The sequence below is a fragment of the Pieris brassicae genome, chromosome 6 (assembly GCF_905147105.1).
Source record: "Pieris brassicae chromosome 6, ilPieBrab1.1, whole genome shotgun sequence".
NCBI lineage: Eukaryota > Metazoa > Arthropoda > Insecta > Lepidoptera > Pieridae > Pieris > Pieris brassicae.
In genome coordinates this window covers 9,088,286-9,105,318 of record NC_059670.1, presented here as the reverse complement: position 1 = coordinate 9,105,318, position 17,033 = coordinate 9,088,286, and the positions used below count along the sequence as shown (strand labels likewise).

The 17,033-nt window shown below is 32.8% G+C and overlaps 1 protein-coding gene across 1 annotated transcript; it reads right to left on the bottom strand.

Moving 5' to 3' along the window:
- Positions 1–11,240: 11,240 nt before the first annotated feature.
- Positions 11,241–15,945, bottom strand: LOC123710987 (protein singles bar). Its single transcript, XM_045663343.1, has 4 exons — positions 15,649–15,945; positions 14,518–14,700; positions 12,741–12,881; positions 11,241–12,165 (listed from the first exon to the last, which is right to left on the bottom strand). Exons 1-4 carry the CDS (start codon positions 15,784–15,786, stop codon positions 12,088–12,090), a joined length of 540 nt encoding a protein of 179 aa, XP_045519299.1. The 5' UTR covers positions 15,787–15,945; the 3' UTR covers positions 11,241–12,087.
- Positions 15,946–17,033: the final 1,088 nt, after the last annotated feature.

Below are 17,033 nucleotides of genomic sequence, written 5' to 3'. Positions count from 1 at the left end.
TTCATTGCTATGCGGACGACAGCACTGGGGATACTTTTGACACAGGCCGGGCAGGTATTTCTCGGGCTGTTGTTGATGAGTGCCGGAACAAACTTGTGGCTGAAGTCGAAACTCTTTTACGTGGAGTCTCGGGCTGGGTTAGACTAAATCTAGTCCAATTTAACCCCAAGAAGACACAAGTCTGCGCGTTTTCCGCTAAAAAAACTCCCTTTGTCGCTACTCCCCTCTTTGAAGGCACTCTCCTTAAAGCCTCAGCTAACATCGGAATATTGGGCGTTGACATATCCAATAACGTCCAGTTTCGCGGTCATTAGCGGGAAGGCTAAATTAGCCTCCAAAAAGCTTGGTGTGCTCAGCAAGGCGAGACGGTACTTCACTCCGGGCCACCGCTTACAACTCTATAAAGCGCAAATTCGGCCCCACATGGAATACTGTTCTCACCTCTGGGCGGGAGCTCCCCAGTACCAGCTCCTTCCACTTGACAGTATTCAACGAAGAGCGGTTTGAATCGTCGACGACCAATCACTTTCCGTGCGGCTTGATCCCTTGGCGTTGCGTAGAGATGTTGGGTCCCTCTGCATCTTCTACCGCATTTACTATGGGGAGTGTTCAGAAGAGTTGTTCGGTCTAATACCCGCAGCTGAGTTTCATTATCGGACGTCAAGGCAAAATACAAAATACCATCCGTATCACCTTGACGTCCGTCGTTCCACAACTGAGCGTTTTCTAAGGCAGTTTTTGCCGCGCACCACCACTATGTGGAACCAGCTGCCCACTGAAGTATTTCCGAACCAATTCGACTTAGGGTCCTTCAAGAAAAGAGCGTACCAATTCTTGAAAGGCCGGCAACGCACTTGCGAGCCTTCTGGCAATGTGAGTGTCCATGGGCGGCGGCATCGCTTCACATCAGGTGAGCCTCTTGCCCGTTTGCCTGCTATTACATTAAAAAAAAAAACCAGACTCTGGAACCTCTCTCGAAAATACGATATCTATAACACAGTAATTTATGAAAAGGGTGAAGGAATAGCATCGAAATGCGCCGTAGAAATGATCAAGCGCGGAGCGTCTTTTCAAAACTAAAAAAAGGACTTTGTGGCAAGCGCCTAAATTTACAGCTTAGAACAGACGATTTTACGTACTCTACTACTACTGCTCTACGGCGTAGAATTTAGGACGCTGACTTGCATGCATTATCGACGTATGCTTAATATAACTTAGACAACCGCATAGGAAATACAACCGTGCCGGACAGAAGAAGAACAAATAAGTTAAGAAAAGGAAACCTAAGTATTTCGAACACGTTTTACGAAACACCAAAAAATACGAACTCCTTCAATTAATCATACAGGGCAAAGCGGCAAGTAAAAGAAGACCTGGCGGCAGACGCAGGTCTTTGCTGAAACACCTTAGATAAGGGTTTGGTCAAAGCACCAAGTCATTGTTTAGAAGCGCAGCATCCCACATTAAAGTAGGCATGATGATCGCCAACTTTCGAAAGGAGATCAATTTCCAAATTGCATATAAATACAATGATATTAAAAAAATATTTTAAAATATTTCCAAGAAAATCGATTAGATAATTAACAATTATTAATAATATAGTATGACGATAATCATTAAGATTTAATGATAAGTCTATTTATTGTTCTGCATGAAGTTGTTTTTATTAAACAATTAATAAAAGCGCTGAAAAATTACCTAATTATATGTTAACTTTTTACATTACAACCATCATGTTGAATGATTGCGGATACTTAAGTATTTTTCTTAAATCGTAAATCTTCTTTGTGGAATATAACATCATTGTTAAAATAATAAAAATTTCATAATAAATACATCGAATAATAAAAGTAATTTAATTAACAAAATACTTCATATAAATACTAAAATTATGCCGGCATATTTATAGGCCGTGATGGTTAGTTTTTTGTTTAAATAAAATTCTAAATTCTTCTAAAAACTTTTCGATCACGTTTTTATTTACGACAACGCACTGTAAGTCTTAAATGTGCATCTTTCCTTTTGTGTCCGTATTATTTTCAATTTACAAATATATTATCGTGATAAACGTTATTTAATTAATGATTCATCTATTGGTGTCGGTTGCATTGTAAAACTTGTACTAGACATCCGTGTCCGTTACCATGGTTACGATGTTTAGTGTAAAAACAACGGTAACAAACTGAAAATACTGTTAGAATATAAAAGTGAAAATGGTGATACGAAAAATTATATTTTGTTTAGTATTACAACATAATACTTGAAGTAAAGAAAAGTCCCCGTTCTCAATAGCAGGGGAGTAGATCGAGAAGAAAAAAAATTAAAACATTGGTTGGTTGAGATAAAAAATTAAAAATATTTTATATTTTATATATATTATACGAATGAAGGTCGCATTGAAACAGAAAAGGATTGTACTCTTTCAGGGCCAAGAGAAATCCAAGTGCAAAACGTACAATGACGCAATATTGTTTTAATATTAATTTATCTTTTATGCTACTAATCCATTTTAATGAAAGTATAAATTTTTATGGCTCTGTTGTTTGATAAAAGCATATCCCTACGTTATTTTTGCATAGAATTTTTTAAGTACTCAGTATGTTAGATTTCTTTAAGAATTATTTATACATCGAAACAAGCACAACGAATGTTTCATTTACCAAGTACAACTTTTGAAATTATTTTATTAATTACAACACAATAATGCATAAGGCCATTAAAGAATATTATGTACAGGTCAATTACCACATTCATAGAGACATATTATGGATTCTTCCATTCTACAGTTTGAACCAAGAACGCCAATTAAGGTACAATTTTGATGTTAGACAAATTTCTCATTATTTTTTACATCAGTAAAATTATATTTAAAAAAATGGCCTCAAAAGCCTGCATTGTGATTTAACAAAATTGACGTATTGTTTGTTGTATCACGTTCCATAAGGCAATAGGACAGATTAAATTAATCAATTTGCAGATATATAACACCTCCTGTGTTTCAGCTTTCTAAGCCGGCGAAGTCTAACTAAGTCGTTCGAAGGACGGGACACGTTCGGGTATACGCCATGTCTGTTACCAACTAAACCACAAAGACGCACGTACTTGTTCGGGAAGTAATAAAACTCAAGTCACAAATCTAATCTGTTGATGAATTTGATAGTAACTGTTTGTACATGTATTTTGCATTTTCACCGCTTAACCGATAAAAACAATGTAATGAACTTTGGGAAAGACGGGCTAGTCTTGCGCTAAGTCTCCGCTCTGAATATCAGCCTTATTGTTTTTACTGTACGAAGATGACATCGCGAGAATTTACGCTATATGTTTTTGAGACTAATTCTGGAGGCCAAAACGAAGGTTGACTGCTTGAGGAAAATATTATTCTCACAGCCTCGAAATGTTTAGTTTAATAATTACTATACACAGAAGCCATTGTTAAAAATTGTTATCTAAACATGTATATATTTTTAAACTGTTTAGTGATAAAATTTAAAAATCTGTCTCTGATCGTGTCTGTGAATCCAAGTAAAAGTACTTTTATGCAACTGTATGTTTACATAAGATAAGAAATCCCCAAACGCACTTACACTATTCACTTTACACAATATCTATTTCACAGTTCACTATACACTTCTTCCGAATTGTTATTAAAACATTTTATAAATGAACGCGTCGTGGTTACGTTATGCTCATGCGCAGCGCTCAAAGGCACGTCTCTGACTGTGAACGTATATCCGCCGAGATCCTACTAAAGCCTTTCTCATTTAACCAACTATTAACAAAATGATATCTATTTAACCAACTTCATATTAACTTAATAATAATTAGGATTATATAATTTAAAAGTACTTTCTCCTGAAACTAGGCACAAAATCTTATACATTTATTTATTTTAAATTCAACTTGTGAATATATAATTTTATTTACATAATTTTGCAATAAAATGTCCTAAATTTTATTAATTAATTGCATTGTAATCCCGTAGTATGGATTTTCGAGTTTATTTAGTAAATTAATTCATAGTAAGTAATAAAATATTCTTCTGTTTGTGCAGCATTCATGGTACACTATTTAAATATATTATGAAATATTATCGAGGAAGCCTCGTGAATCATAGGAAAAAAACAGACCTAGATAATGTCCCTACAGATAATATTATGTACTTTGCAACCGCCCCCTTTAGCTTAGCGTAGTCAAAGATAAGCAGCAAACAATGGATTGTTAGGATTGGGATTATCATTTATAAAAGCAAATGTCTTTTAAATATGTGCTGATTATTTCGATTTGAAAATTAGGTCACATAGAACGTTAACTAAATTCATGCCTTTAACTGAACATCCGCTAAATATTCGAAATATTTATTTATTTTTATTATTGGGTTCTAAAGCTGAGAGCTATTTGAAAAGTGCGTGACCAACTGAACTATAGAGCCGCTTGTAAGTACAATGAATGTGAAAGTAAATGTTCGTTCTCAGGTAATGAAAAGGCTCAATAGAGAATTGCATTTTTTTTGTAGGATACATCGACAAAGCCGCCTAACATAATGATTCCTTTGCGACGATTCGTTTTTCAAATTGTTTTTTGCTCGAAGACAAGTTCCACATATAAAAAAATACTAATGGTATTGGTCGTTGTAACTAGATACGCAAGAATCATTCTATCTTTACTAAAAAAAATCACTTAGATCTCATATTATTTGCTTAATGTGAGTAAAAACCCAATCAATTATCTAAAGGTCATTCATGTGTTTATTAGTAATTTTAAATTCTTCAGAATGTTATAACCGCCTCCCCGGCTAAATAAGTTAACGAACATAAACTAAAAATAGAAATCCTATATGATTTCCGTGAAACAATTTTGGCTGGTCGGTAGAAACTTCCTATTCAACAAATATATGGGATTTTAAAAATACATCGCAATATACTTTCCGTGAAATCGAACAATATTACAACAGTTAAAATGACAAATATTATAATTATAGGAAATATATAAATAGATAGATGACTAATGTTATAAGAACGTTGGACTTTGACGAACTTATCACTTCACGAATCGAAAATATCATTACAAAGATTTTATCTCATTTGACGTTTTTTCAGATAAGTGTTAATTAATGGTAAGTAAAGTGGTTCTGTATGCAAAGTGTCCCACTTTCTCAACGGATGTTGACGGTGACGAAATGGCAATATGCATAGTTGAATTTCAATAGTCCTATATTGTATTTAATTAAAGATAAATTGTTTATATTACCTATTATTGTACCTTTATATTCTTGGTAGATAAATACCAATTGGCAAGCTTCTTTTGCGCACAGGAAAATAGCACATTTAGGTATAATTAGGATGTAAAGCGATATAAAAAGGAATTTACCCATTACTACTTTATTTGTATAAAGGCAAGATAGACACTAATTATATTAAATCTTAATTGGAATTAAATATTATCACGAACTACTGTTAAATATTTTAAAGATTTCTTCGAGCTTTTAAAAACTGACATGTACATACACGATAACACAAATAAGTAAAGAATAATTTGTGCTACACACTTGTCAACCTTACATAAGTTGACAGCCTTTAATTTAAAGTAAAAGCTTAGTCATATAAAGTATTACAGACTCTTTTAACTGTATAGCGTTAGGAATAAATCTACAAACAAAACAAAATTCACCAGTATCATCGACGTCCGTCTTTCCGCAATTAAGCGCTTTTCAAGGCTTTCTACTACCACTGGAACCAGCTGCCCGCTGAAGTATTTCCGAATCAATTGCACTTACACCTACCAGATAAGAGTGTACCAATTCCAAAGAGACTGGCAAAGCATTTGTGAGCCTTCTGGCAGTGTGAGTGTCCATGAGTGTCAGTTAACATCAGATAAGCCACCTGGCCCCTGTTTTATAGCCGCAACACGTAACACCGCCACAAAATTTTAAACTTTATATATAATCTTACTTGCGTAGTATGTAAGAAGATTAGATTACGAAAACTTCCCCATTTGACATTCGATATTTATGGAACCTATCCATATTTATGAAGTATTTACCAGTTTTGTAAGAAGAGGGAATTTCCAACACTGATTAATCTTGACAACAAACAAACATGTTAACAATATGTATCGTGTTTATCAGTACATATTTTGAATGGCATCTAAAGTCGTTAGTTAGTTTATATTTAGGTAAGTTTCGTAATTTATATAAATATAATAAAGTTTAACAATATAATTAATGAATTATTAATCAACGCACAGATATTTCTCAATCCATAGCATAAACACAATTTGACAAAAGACAAATTACAAGACTTTTTTAATTTAAGAATAAGAGGCATCAAACTTTATAATTTTATATGGTAAGGAAAAATTACTAATAAACGAACTATGCCTTCAGTAAACCCGCAACTAACAAAGCGAATTCTAAGCTTAAATAGAACCAATCTCAAAACAATGATAGGTACAATTACGGGCCACTGTCTCCTTAATAAACATATCTAAGCGCGACAGACAGCCCCTTGTGAGAGGTTGTTTCAGCGCAGAGGAGTTAGCCACCCACCCCTGGAATGCGACGCTGTGGCTTAACAACGTACAGAAATCCTCGGAGCAGATAAGTCGCTCCGTGAAGCGTGTCAAGAGCCCAGGAGACTTCTGTGTTTCTGGAAGGAGTTAGGCTGGCTAAATTAGCCAGGACTTTACGCACAACGGACCAACTGTGAGTCTTAGTGCAGAAAATCCACTAACCAATACCCATTGGTAAGGAAAATCTAAAATATCAACATACATTTCTCATTCGTGGGCTAACCGGTAACAAGAAATGGTTTTTTATAAGCTATATTTCGTGTTTGGTAGTACAAATCATATTTTCATTCTTAAAATTCAATAAACAATAATTGGTTTAAAACTTTCGATTGTATAACCTTTTTCAAACACCTGAACAATCTTTTAAGAATTATAATATGGAACAATTGACCGCCGATTGATTATGCGCAGAATTAAGGTCAATCTCTGTATTAAAAAATATTTTTGAACACTAATTCGCATTATAATAACATTGTTTTGTTACGCCGCAAACGTGATGCAAGTATAGAATATTATCATAACAAGTATTCAACCGTGGTGTTAATGTTTTAAACATTACACTTATCACGTTCGCCGACTCGGTTTTAATCAGTATTTTATTACTTCTCAGTTAATTATGTTTACTGGCTTACATCTTAGAGCAGTTGTATAAAGTATGACGAGATATTCCTAATTCAATCGTTTGTATAATATATTCTTACATTTAATATTAAATACATACACATATTAAATTTAACGCATTTAGCCTTACAAATCTACTATATATGTATGGGGTAAGCAGAGACCATCTCTACTGTCCTGTCATACGTCTCTACCTTCATCAGCCTTCATAACATTCACGATGTGTGCTCGTCGCCAAATTAATAACAATTGGTTAATTCTTAAATATTTTTTAAACAGTCTGTAATAAGAAATCTAAGGTATTCAAGGTTGGCAAAGAATTTGATTTTGTATTGAATGTGACCCATTTAGGAAGCGTGGAATAATGTTATTGCAACAGCGTACCGTTCGTCGAAAAAAAATTTTCTTTCCTGCCAATCGTGCAACATTGGCCATCACCTTATTAGCGCCGTTTTCTGACATTTTTGTCTGCGTTTCCTTGTTTATGTGTTCAATTAATATTTTTATATTCAATTACTTGAAAATATTAAAAGAAATTAAACTGTTCAAGTTTTTGTAAATCATGTTGACAGTCAAAATATGACATACCGTAAAATACTCCAACTTTGCCACCAGGGAAAACTTTGCCCAAAATACAATTTCTAAGGAATTCATCTCATGTCAAAAAAGTATCAAACTTATGACAACATTGATAATATTAACAGAAAATAAAATATACATGTGGCAACATAGAATAACACGTGTGCTTTCAACTAGACTCGGTTACCTGTCGGCACTTGTTAAAGATGGGGTGTGCTTTTGCGGGCAAATTTCCGTGGATATTTGGAAGTGGATTGTGCGTCATGGCGAAAACACCGATACGTTTAATGGATTGTTTGACATGTAAAACAATTTGATGAGTATTTTGATAATAGTTTCGTTGCTGTAACTCATGCTTTACCAAAGTTATGATAGCGGGCAAAGTTACTCAGTAATGTGCAGCAGTATCATTGTCAACATTGCCCGCCGTCAAAAAACATCTAGGGTTGTCAATTTAGTTTCATTTTATATGGCTGCCAAAAAATGAGAGTAATGTTTTCAGAGTTTATGTCTGTATGTGGTATTTTATATTTCACCAGTCATCCACATAATATATTATATATAAATAAAATAAATCAATATTATTATGTAGGTATGATGTATCGTTGGAATCCTTACATCATCTAAATTCTCTACAAAAAAGAGTGTAAAACACTTTGTAGCTAACGTTCGTTCGATTAATAGTGTAAATCATACAGTAATTTATTTACGAAAATTTAAGAATCTAAATGTGATACAGGAATGACCTTTTCATATCCAACAGTTGATGACATTTGCACCATAAAACATTTTGAAGATATTATAACAGTTTTACCCGAGCCAACTATAACTCGACGTGGTCAAATATTATTTCACGTGGATTTTAGTAATTTTAACATACAATAAAAGTTTACTCGACGGAATTTGTGTAAATTTTAAAATAAATAAATTAAAATTCAGTAATTAATGACTGAATAATTTGATTAAGACTATATTTTAACAGTCATTTAAGAATAAGAATAAAATTATTTTGTTAAATGAAGAATAAAATTATTATGTTAAATGACTGAAGTGATATCTTAATGACTGTACTGTCCAAAGAATACTTTTAATAATAACTGAGAAAAATTGAAAATGCTCATTTCACCTACTCATAAAATTGTTTTTTTTTTAAATTTACGTACGACACAAAAGGAAAGGTACGCCTTGAACTTTTGAGGTGTACATCTCTAAGTTTATGTTTTGTTACAAGCACTTGTTTAATTTATTTTCAGATTTTTTAAATGTTGATTTTTGAAAAAAAATACAACTGTAACTATTTTACAATAAGAATTTAAGTCTTTAATAAAAATAAATATTTTTTATTTATTATATCTTACTTTCCTCTACTTATGTAGGTATTTTCTTATTTACTCAAATATTACAACCCTAGCACATTTAAATCAATACAAACCGTTTGTATGGAGAAGTGAAAATATATCAGGGTAACATTGCCCACTAATTTTTGTAGAAAAATATTTATGATTTCGAGTAAATCTTTTGAGAGAACGCTTTCATTGCCAAAATGCTTTTACTAGTTCTTTTGGCCTCCAAATAAGTGCTATAATTCGGCTACATATCATCATGGGCAATGTTGGCTAAAAGTCCAGATAACTTTGCCCGCCTCAAAAATTGTTTATAAAATGGGGAAAACAATGAGTAAAGTGATATTTTTTATAAATCAATGCATGGTTATGATCTTTCCATTGCCACAGATAAAAAATATGTTGGGGGCAACATAGAAAAAACTTGAAATATTTAAGTTTATTTTTAAAATGTGGGCAATGTTGGCATGTTTTACGGTACCTAGTATTATTTCATAGCATTCTAGCAGGTATACTATATAAGGGCAAGTATTACTTACGTCCATCCGTGGTGCAACCGCTCATTTTAAGGATTGAGATGCTTTCTTAACTGTATCAGTCATTTTACAGTTTTGGAAATGATATATGCGAAAACTGTTTAATTACACAAAAAATCCTCAATCCCCAAAATCATAAAAAAATGTTTTTAGAACTTAACTAAGCTTGACTAGTTTATAATAATTTACTAAAGAGGATATTATAAACGTTAGGCTCAGTATTTAATTAATTTCTATGGGAAACAAATAAGTCTATATCATAAATTATAGAAGCGTTACCTGTTAAACGACTCTGTATCCGGAGTTTTGTCGTCTCTGATTCCTCTGTTGTTTTTAAGTGTAACAGTGTAATATGTAAATAATAAGAATATCTGTTTCAGACGTTTTAAAACTATTAAGGTTTAAAACAATATATGTAGAAACAAAAAAATATCCTAAGGTAAAAATCAACAAAGCTTACGTACAATACGTCAAGGAAGATAATTAATAAATTATAATAATTTGACCCATTGGAATACAGTTTAATGTTACACATTGATTGATTAAATAAATACCTTTACAATTTTAGCAGTAATATATAAGGCGGCTTAAGAATACATGTTACAAATATGTAATCCGATGTTACGCACACAGAGACATCTCGTTATTCAAGTGTTTAAACGTGTTAAAGAACGGTAACTCCACGTACCTGGTACGACGTAAATAAACGTCGTATTACAAGAATTTCTACATTGAGACCGCGTTTATATAAAACACAATAGCGTCCTTTTGATACACAAAAAATGGAGACTTTAATAACAAAATCCAAATACCTGTGTTAGTTAAACTTTACGTTTAACTAACACAGGTATTTGGTAACGTTTAAAACACAAACTGAGTGAATACAAACAAAGCAGCTCCACTAATCAGCTGATTTCCTACAAACGCTTTCAATTTTGATGTCTGGCGACAATTCACGCTGCGATGTCATTAATAGAATTGTTACCCGACAACAACGGAAATTCGGCAGTATAACAGTGCCTTAGTCTCAATGTGCGAGATGGGTAAGTCAGGAGGCGATATCGTCCGACGTTACTGTGTCCACGGTTAGAAGTAACCTTCTATTATGACATTATTCTTATTGTACTTTGATGAGTGGCAATTCTAGATAATATTTGATAAATTATATAAAGTTTTTACAGATTAGACGTGGCGGTGATGCCCCGCATTTGCCTCGCAATCGCGACGTCACTTATTACTTTACTTTAGTAACGGAATTGAAGCTGCCAAAGGACACCTATCAACTACTTTCAGTCTATGACTCTGAACTTGTTCAAGCCCTCGATTGTTTTAGTAAGTCCGAATCGAATGAATCCGAGGATTATTAAAGAAGAAAATAAAAGGAATCAGATAGGATAATGTTTAGGTTTGTTTTAATCTGACTGTGAAAAGAAATCAAACAAATAACTTAAAATTTGGAAATTATGTATTTTATTGGTATTCTTAATTAGGGAACAATACAATCGTACACGGAATAATGTAATATGCTAAACATATCAATTATTATTTACAGATTTTTTACAAGATACTGGAATGAAGATATTGTTTTACATAAATAAAAATTCTTGCAGAAAAATACTTTAATACTTGTTTCATTATTTATCAAAAGCTAAGACATAATTTGACATATCATTTCTTTTCCTTCTGGAACACTAGACGTCGCTAAGCTAAAAATATTTTTTTCGTTTGTTACAACATAAATTAAAAGGGCTATCTTTACCTAATTGTGCATCTGACTTTGTATGTGTTGAATTATAAAACTTTAGACTTCTGTCTAATTAATCATGTCGATTGCCCGTCGTCATTTTTTTGTAGGTATACAAATTGTCTCGGTATTTCCCCTTTAAAAAAACAGTGGTGAAACCACCTTATATATATTTTCTGTATCTGTTTCCTTTTCTAGTAGGCAAGTAGGGTATATCAACACTCTGTGCCTGACACATGTGTCATCAACTTTTTGGATCAAAGGCATGTATCCAAAAATCAGGTACAGCCGGGAATTGACTACTCAACTTCAGATTAATGGTGGTGGTTGGTGAACAAGTATTTTACAAATATCTTACAGAAAAATATTTCCGTTCATATACAACGTGCAAGAGCTCGTCTATCCGGACCAGTGACGCACGGCACTCAGTCGTCGTCCTTGGTCCGGAAAAGTCATGTGACCAAGTGTGCGCTAATGTAATTCCGATACATTTTTTTACAAACTTTACAGAGAAATTTGTGGTTTAATATTTATTCCTCAAACTGCAATCTCGTGTAAATCTAATTGACTTATAACATACCTAACATTCGATAAAACAGTTCAGCACGGTTTGCTTAAAATAATTATTGATATATTATATAAATAAGTCGTAGTCATTATTATCTAGTAAGAATTTCATATCTTTCTAAAACATTTATCTAATTCCCTTGTAATACTTATAGGATATATAAGCGTCTACTCCATGAACGATGCCCACCACAACTCCAATATACTGGAAATAAATGAATTGTTAATTTAAAAAAAAATTCTCTCAATATTATTTTATCGGTACGTGGGACAAACATAACCACCAGAAAGTTTAACACATTTCGTCTTGTGTATTCAAATAGGTATTCAAAGTTTTCAATAAGTCGTCAAATTGGTTTCGGTGTTTAATAATGAGGTTATAGCAATAATTTATTAAATATCTTTGAATTCAATCATCTAAGGTAGATAACAGGTATGTGATTGTCAAAATACCTATTGATTACCTATTTTTTCTTTATTCACAATACAATAACTGTTTCTTAAAACTTTCCACGCTGTGCGTCTGCGACATATTCCATGAACACTGTTTAACAGAATCATTAATTACAATGAAATATGTCACCATCGCCTTGGTCATGTAGCAATAAAGCAGCTCTCTGTTAGTGAGTTAATTTTAAAATTCAGTGTATGCACGCCATCTATGGTCGAAAACATCAAAATGTTTACCATACAATGGTTTGTACTAATAGTTTAAAGACGGAAATATGTTTGTCCCAGCCCCACTGCGAGGTTGCGGGATCTTAAACTTGCGTTACTTACATATACGGCAGTCATAGCGGGATATGCGGCGTACATATTCACAATAGCATAGCGTGGGTAAAGATATATGTTTACGGCAACGCCCATGTACGATGACGCCGACAGGTACATGAAACATGCTACCGAGTTAAATACGCACTCCTGAAACATAATATCTTTGTATAAATTAAACTATAGGTTACCTTGCTATCAACCTAGATCGTACTTTAGAATCACGGCTGAGAAGCAATGTGTACGGTAGCCCTGATACGGCATACCTTAGACCGAAAAGGTGTGTTGTGTAAAAAGTTGAACACCTACTTATCTATAAATTAACTATCAAGAAACAGATACACTCATCTGAGGCCAAGACCAAGAGTTGTAGCTTGTTGGTTTATATAAATGGAAAATAGCTTAACAAACAATAATTCCAACCTATACGAATGTAATTTGTAATTCTTGTTTTTCCTTTTCTTTTGTATTGCCGTTCATGAATCCGTGAGATTGGCTATTAGTTTGTTTTATTAATATTTTTTGTATTATTTTACATTAAGGTTGTATATTCTTTTTTAAATCTTTGGTTATACACTTCTTTTACTTTACCCATCACATTTTTCCCTTACTAAGGTTGCCTGGATGAGATCGCTTGTTAGCGATAAGACCGCCCGTTACATCCCTAATTATTTTAATGTATTATTTCTTTTGTATATGTATAAATGTAACGAAGTGAGAATAAATAAATAAATGCTTAAATAGGAAAGAACACGCATTGTTTCGCTATAATAAAAAAATCATCATAGTGTCATAAAATGTTTATATTCTCTTACAACGAAACATTACATACACAGTACATTGTAAAAGGTACAACAATGGATATTAAGGTTATCATTGTATGTCTTAGATTGCATTCATTGCAACACAGGTTGCATAAGACAAACTCTTTCGATTCACTATTCATTACTTCTCTAAAATATAACAACATCTAGGTATTAGGGTACAATGTAATCGTAATGCAAAGACGTATGTCTTCTTTGCTTTGACTGAGTTGAATTCGGTTTAAATAAACTGCAATTAGTCGCACTTAATTTCCAAAACAAAATGCGATCCACCGCGTTGTACGCTGTTATTTCGTTAGAGTCCATCTACCAAAAACACCATGGCGTATTCCAAACGGCTCCACTACTACATCTACTAGTACTAGATGTATATGATTGGTATTATGTGCCTGCTACGTATGGGATTGAAGTTAAATGTAATACTCGTGTGTATTTGGTTATGTGTTTTTTTATATATCTGATATGAACCAGCGTCTATGAAATTATTACTATATTTTATTCACACAATAGTTACATAGTTTATATTTTAATATTTATAGAGCGACTAATATTTCTATTTTATATAGCTTATTTTGTAATAATTTGATAGCACGATGTACACTAACGTAAAAGTTAAATTTTCACTTAGTGAATGATTTTCAGAAATAAAGTATCTTTGAACCGAATGTACTTTATATCTAAAACTATCAATATACATAGTTTTTATTAAGTATATCCCATTATGATTAAAGTATTACGAAGTAAGTTTTCAGTAGAGAATGTATATTAAAAGAATTGTAATTATGAAAGGAGTGTATTGTTTGTATTCACATATAGGTTTGCAGTATAATTGTATATGTTTTCAGTAAAAGCATCTTAAATTATAATTAATTTAAATCATCATAGTGCCAGTTTCTATATTTGTTAAGCTGTTGAATAAGATGTAATTGTTGTACTTTGAATATATTTTTTAATATACTTACGAATATTGACTGGCGTATTAAGCTCTGTGAATTTGATGAGAGAACATAACAAGCTATGAGTAATGATGTTGTAAGGAGACAGGCTGATGCAGTAGTAAGGAATCCGTGGAAAGCAGAGCCCATGCTGCTGGCTTCCGATAGACCATACTTCACGAGAAGACTCTGGCACAGGGAGCCCAATAACTGAGGAAGAAATATCGATATAAATATACAATCTTCAAAAGTTTATAAGCAAAATTTGATGCGAAACTGAGTGGAAAGAGTTAAGATAACCATTTCTATGTCGCTTTAAAAAGCTTGGGCCAAACAAAAAATGGGCCTTGACAACATGCGTATGTCTCAAAGTTAAAATGTTTATTGTAATTTAAAAAACCATAGGATCGCTCCACTTCAGGTTTGGACTAATAAAATAGCTAATATTTCTTTTATTTTGGTATTACTTTTAAAATGCAATAAAAGTAACAAAGTATTTCGAGTGAATTATTTTTTTACAGTTAAATGAACTAAAATATGGGTAGATCTTAGCAAACATCAGAAGCGGATTTACAAATTTTCAAGATATAGGCTATGAAGTTTTTGCCGCCCTTGCCTATACAATTGTCATGTCCAAGCTCATTTTTAGAAGCCAACAATTATGTTGCACGTAAAATAATTTAATAAAAATAATAATTTCTGGGTTGAATTGTTGAGCACAAAATTATACACAAAGCATCCAGTTCACAGCCTCCCACTAGTAGGACTTACATGTATAGGTTGATAGGAGAAGAGGAAAGAGGGAAATACACTTTCTGCAATTTTGCTCTTTTCATTCATACAAAAGCGCTATAGGCGCAGAGCGTCATGCAAAAATCTGTTTGATTTCTGAGGTAGCAAAAAATTATGTTCCCATAATTGCCGCCCCATAAATCTGTATATAAAGGCTCCAGACTACTGAGCCTGCTGGTAAAACCGCCACTGGCAAGCAGACGCACAAATTGCCATGAATAATGCTTTAGGGAACTTATTTAATTATTCTTACTCTTTTGTTTTCCAATATTCGGTAAATATGGATCAAGTATCAGTAATGCGGACACATGATAGTCTTTGATGTTTTCTGCTATACATAATTAACATAGTATTCATAGTACTTACAGCTTCCGTTAATTTAATTAATCCATGTTGTGACGTCAAATAGCCAAAATTTATGCATTCACAGCATCTACAACAACAACATTTAATACCACGACCAGAATTCGGCGCCACACGCACTATAGTAGGACCTCTGGTCATTTTTAACCAAATGTGTGATTCCCAGACCGGTATACGCGAAACAAACAACTTTGTTTGACCCGGCAGGAAATTGAGCTTACACTCGCGCGTTAGTCAAAAATATTTTTAGACAATTTTCGCACGCACACAGTTCATTAAACTCACTGTCCTAATAACACAATTGCTCTCGATACAATTTAGTTTTATAAATCGAACAACCACACGATCAGAATAGTTGGTTTGACTACTGCGCGTGTCAGGACTATATCCTAAACGAAAATAGATGCGCACGCGCTGCAGGAGGGTGTCCTCTAATATACATTTACTCATCCCATTCTTTGTTTTAAAAGCTATAAATACCTTATGCATAGGCCCGTGCCTTTAACTACATATTATAGTAAAGGGTTCAAAGAGTAACCTAGGCCAGTTTTAAAATATAATGTAGTTTATTAAAATATTAGAAATGTTAAAACTCTATAATTTAATATATATAATCTCAAAAAGATTAGATTTTCGTTTTATATTATCTAAATACCCGTCGGAATAGGAATAAAATATAGTAAGTAAAACACGTATTTATAAAATTATAAATGTAAATTTTTTAGATATATTTTTATAAAACGTCCATCAAGTAAGCTGAAACATAAGTGTTAAGTTACAGAATTACAATAATGTGCTTAAGTAATAATTAAGACAAATCTTACAAGCTAAGATTAATTCAACGAAGAGACTAGTAATTCAGTGTAACAATTACAACGTACTCATTGTATAGTCATTCATACATCTACCTCAATATCAGTATTAAAAAGCCGTAAATTTACCCAAAACGGCGTTATAAACATACGTACCTATAACATAAACATTAAACATAAAACAATGCTTGAAAAGTTCACTCCTGCGAAAAAAGTTGTGCGGAATGACAGCGCTCCAATTTCTAACCTTTTCAATTCTGCGTATTTATATACTTATAATATAATATATATATTATAAGTGTACTGGCGCTAATTAAAGATTTAAGTTTGCGCCTGCTTTTTAGTACCGGTGTTCCCAGAGGTGCTTTCCTCGCTCAACGAATAAGTATCGCAATAAAGCGAGAAGATGCTTTGCAACAGGGACCACGCTTTTTAAATTTATCCATTTTTATTTTTTTTAGTACGTAGGTTACGAATATTATAAATACTGTATATTTGTGTGTTGGAAATAAACATGTCTGATGATCAATGTTTTTACTTTTACTTTGTTTAATTGGGAATGCTAAATTACTCATC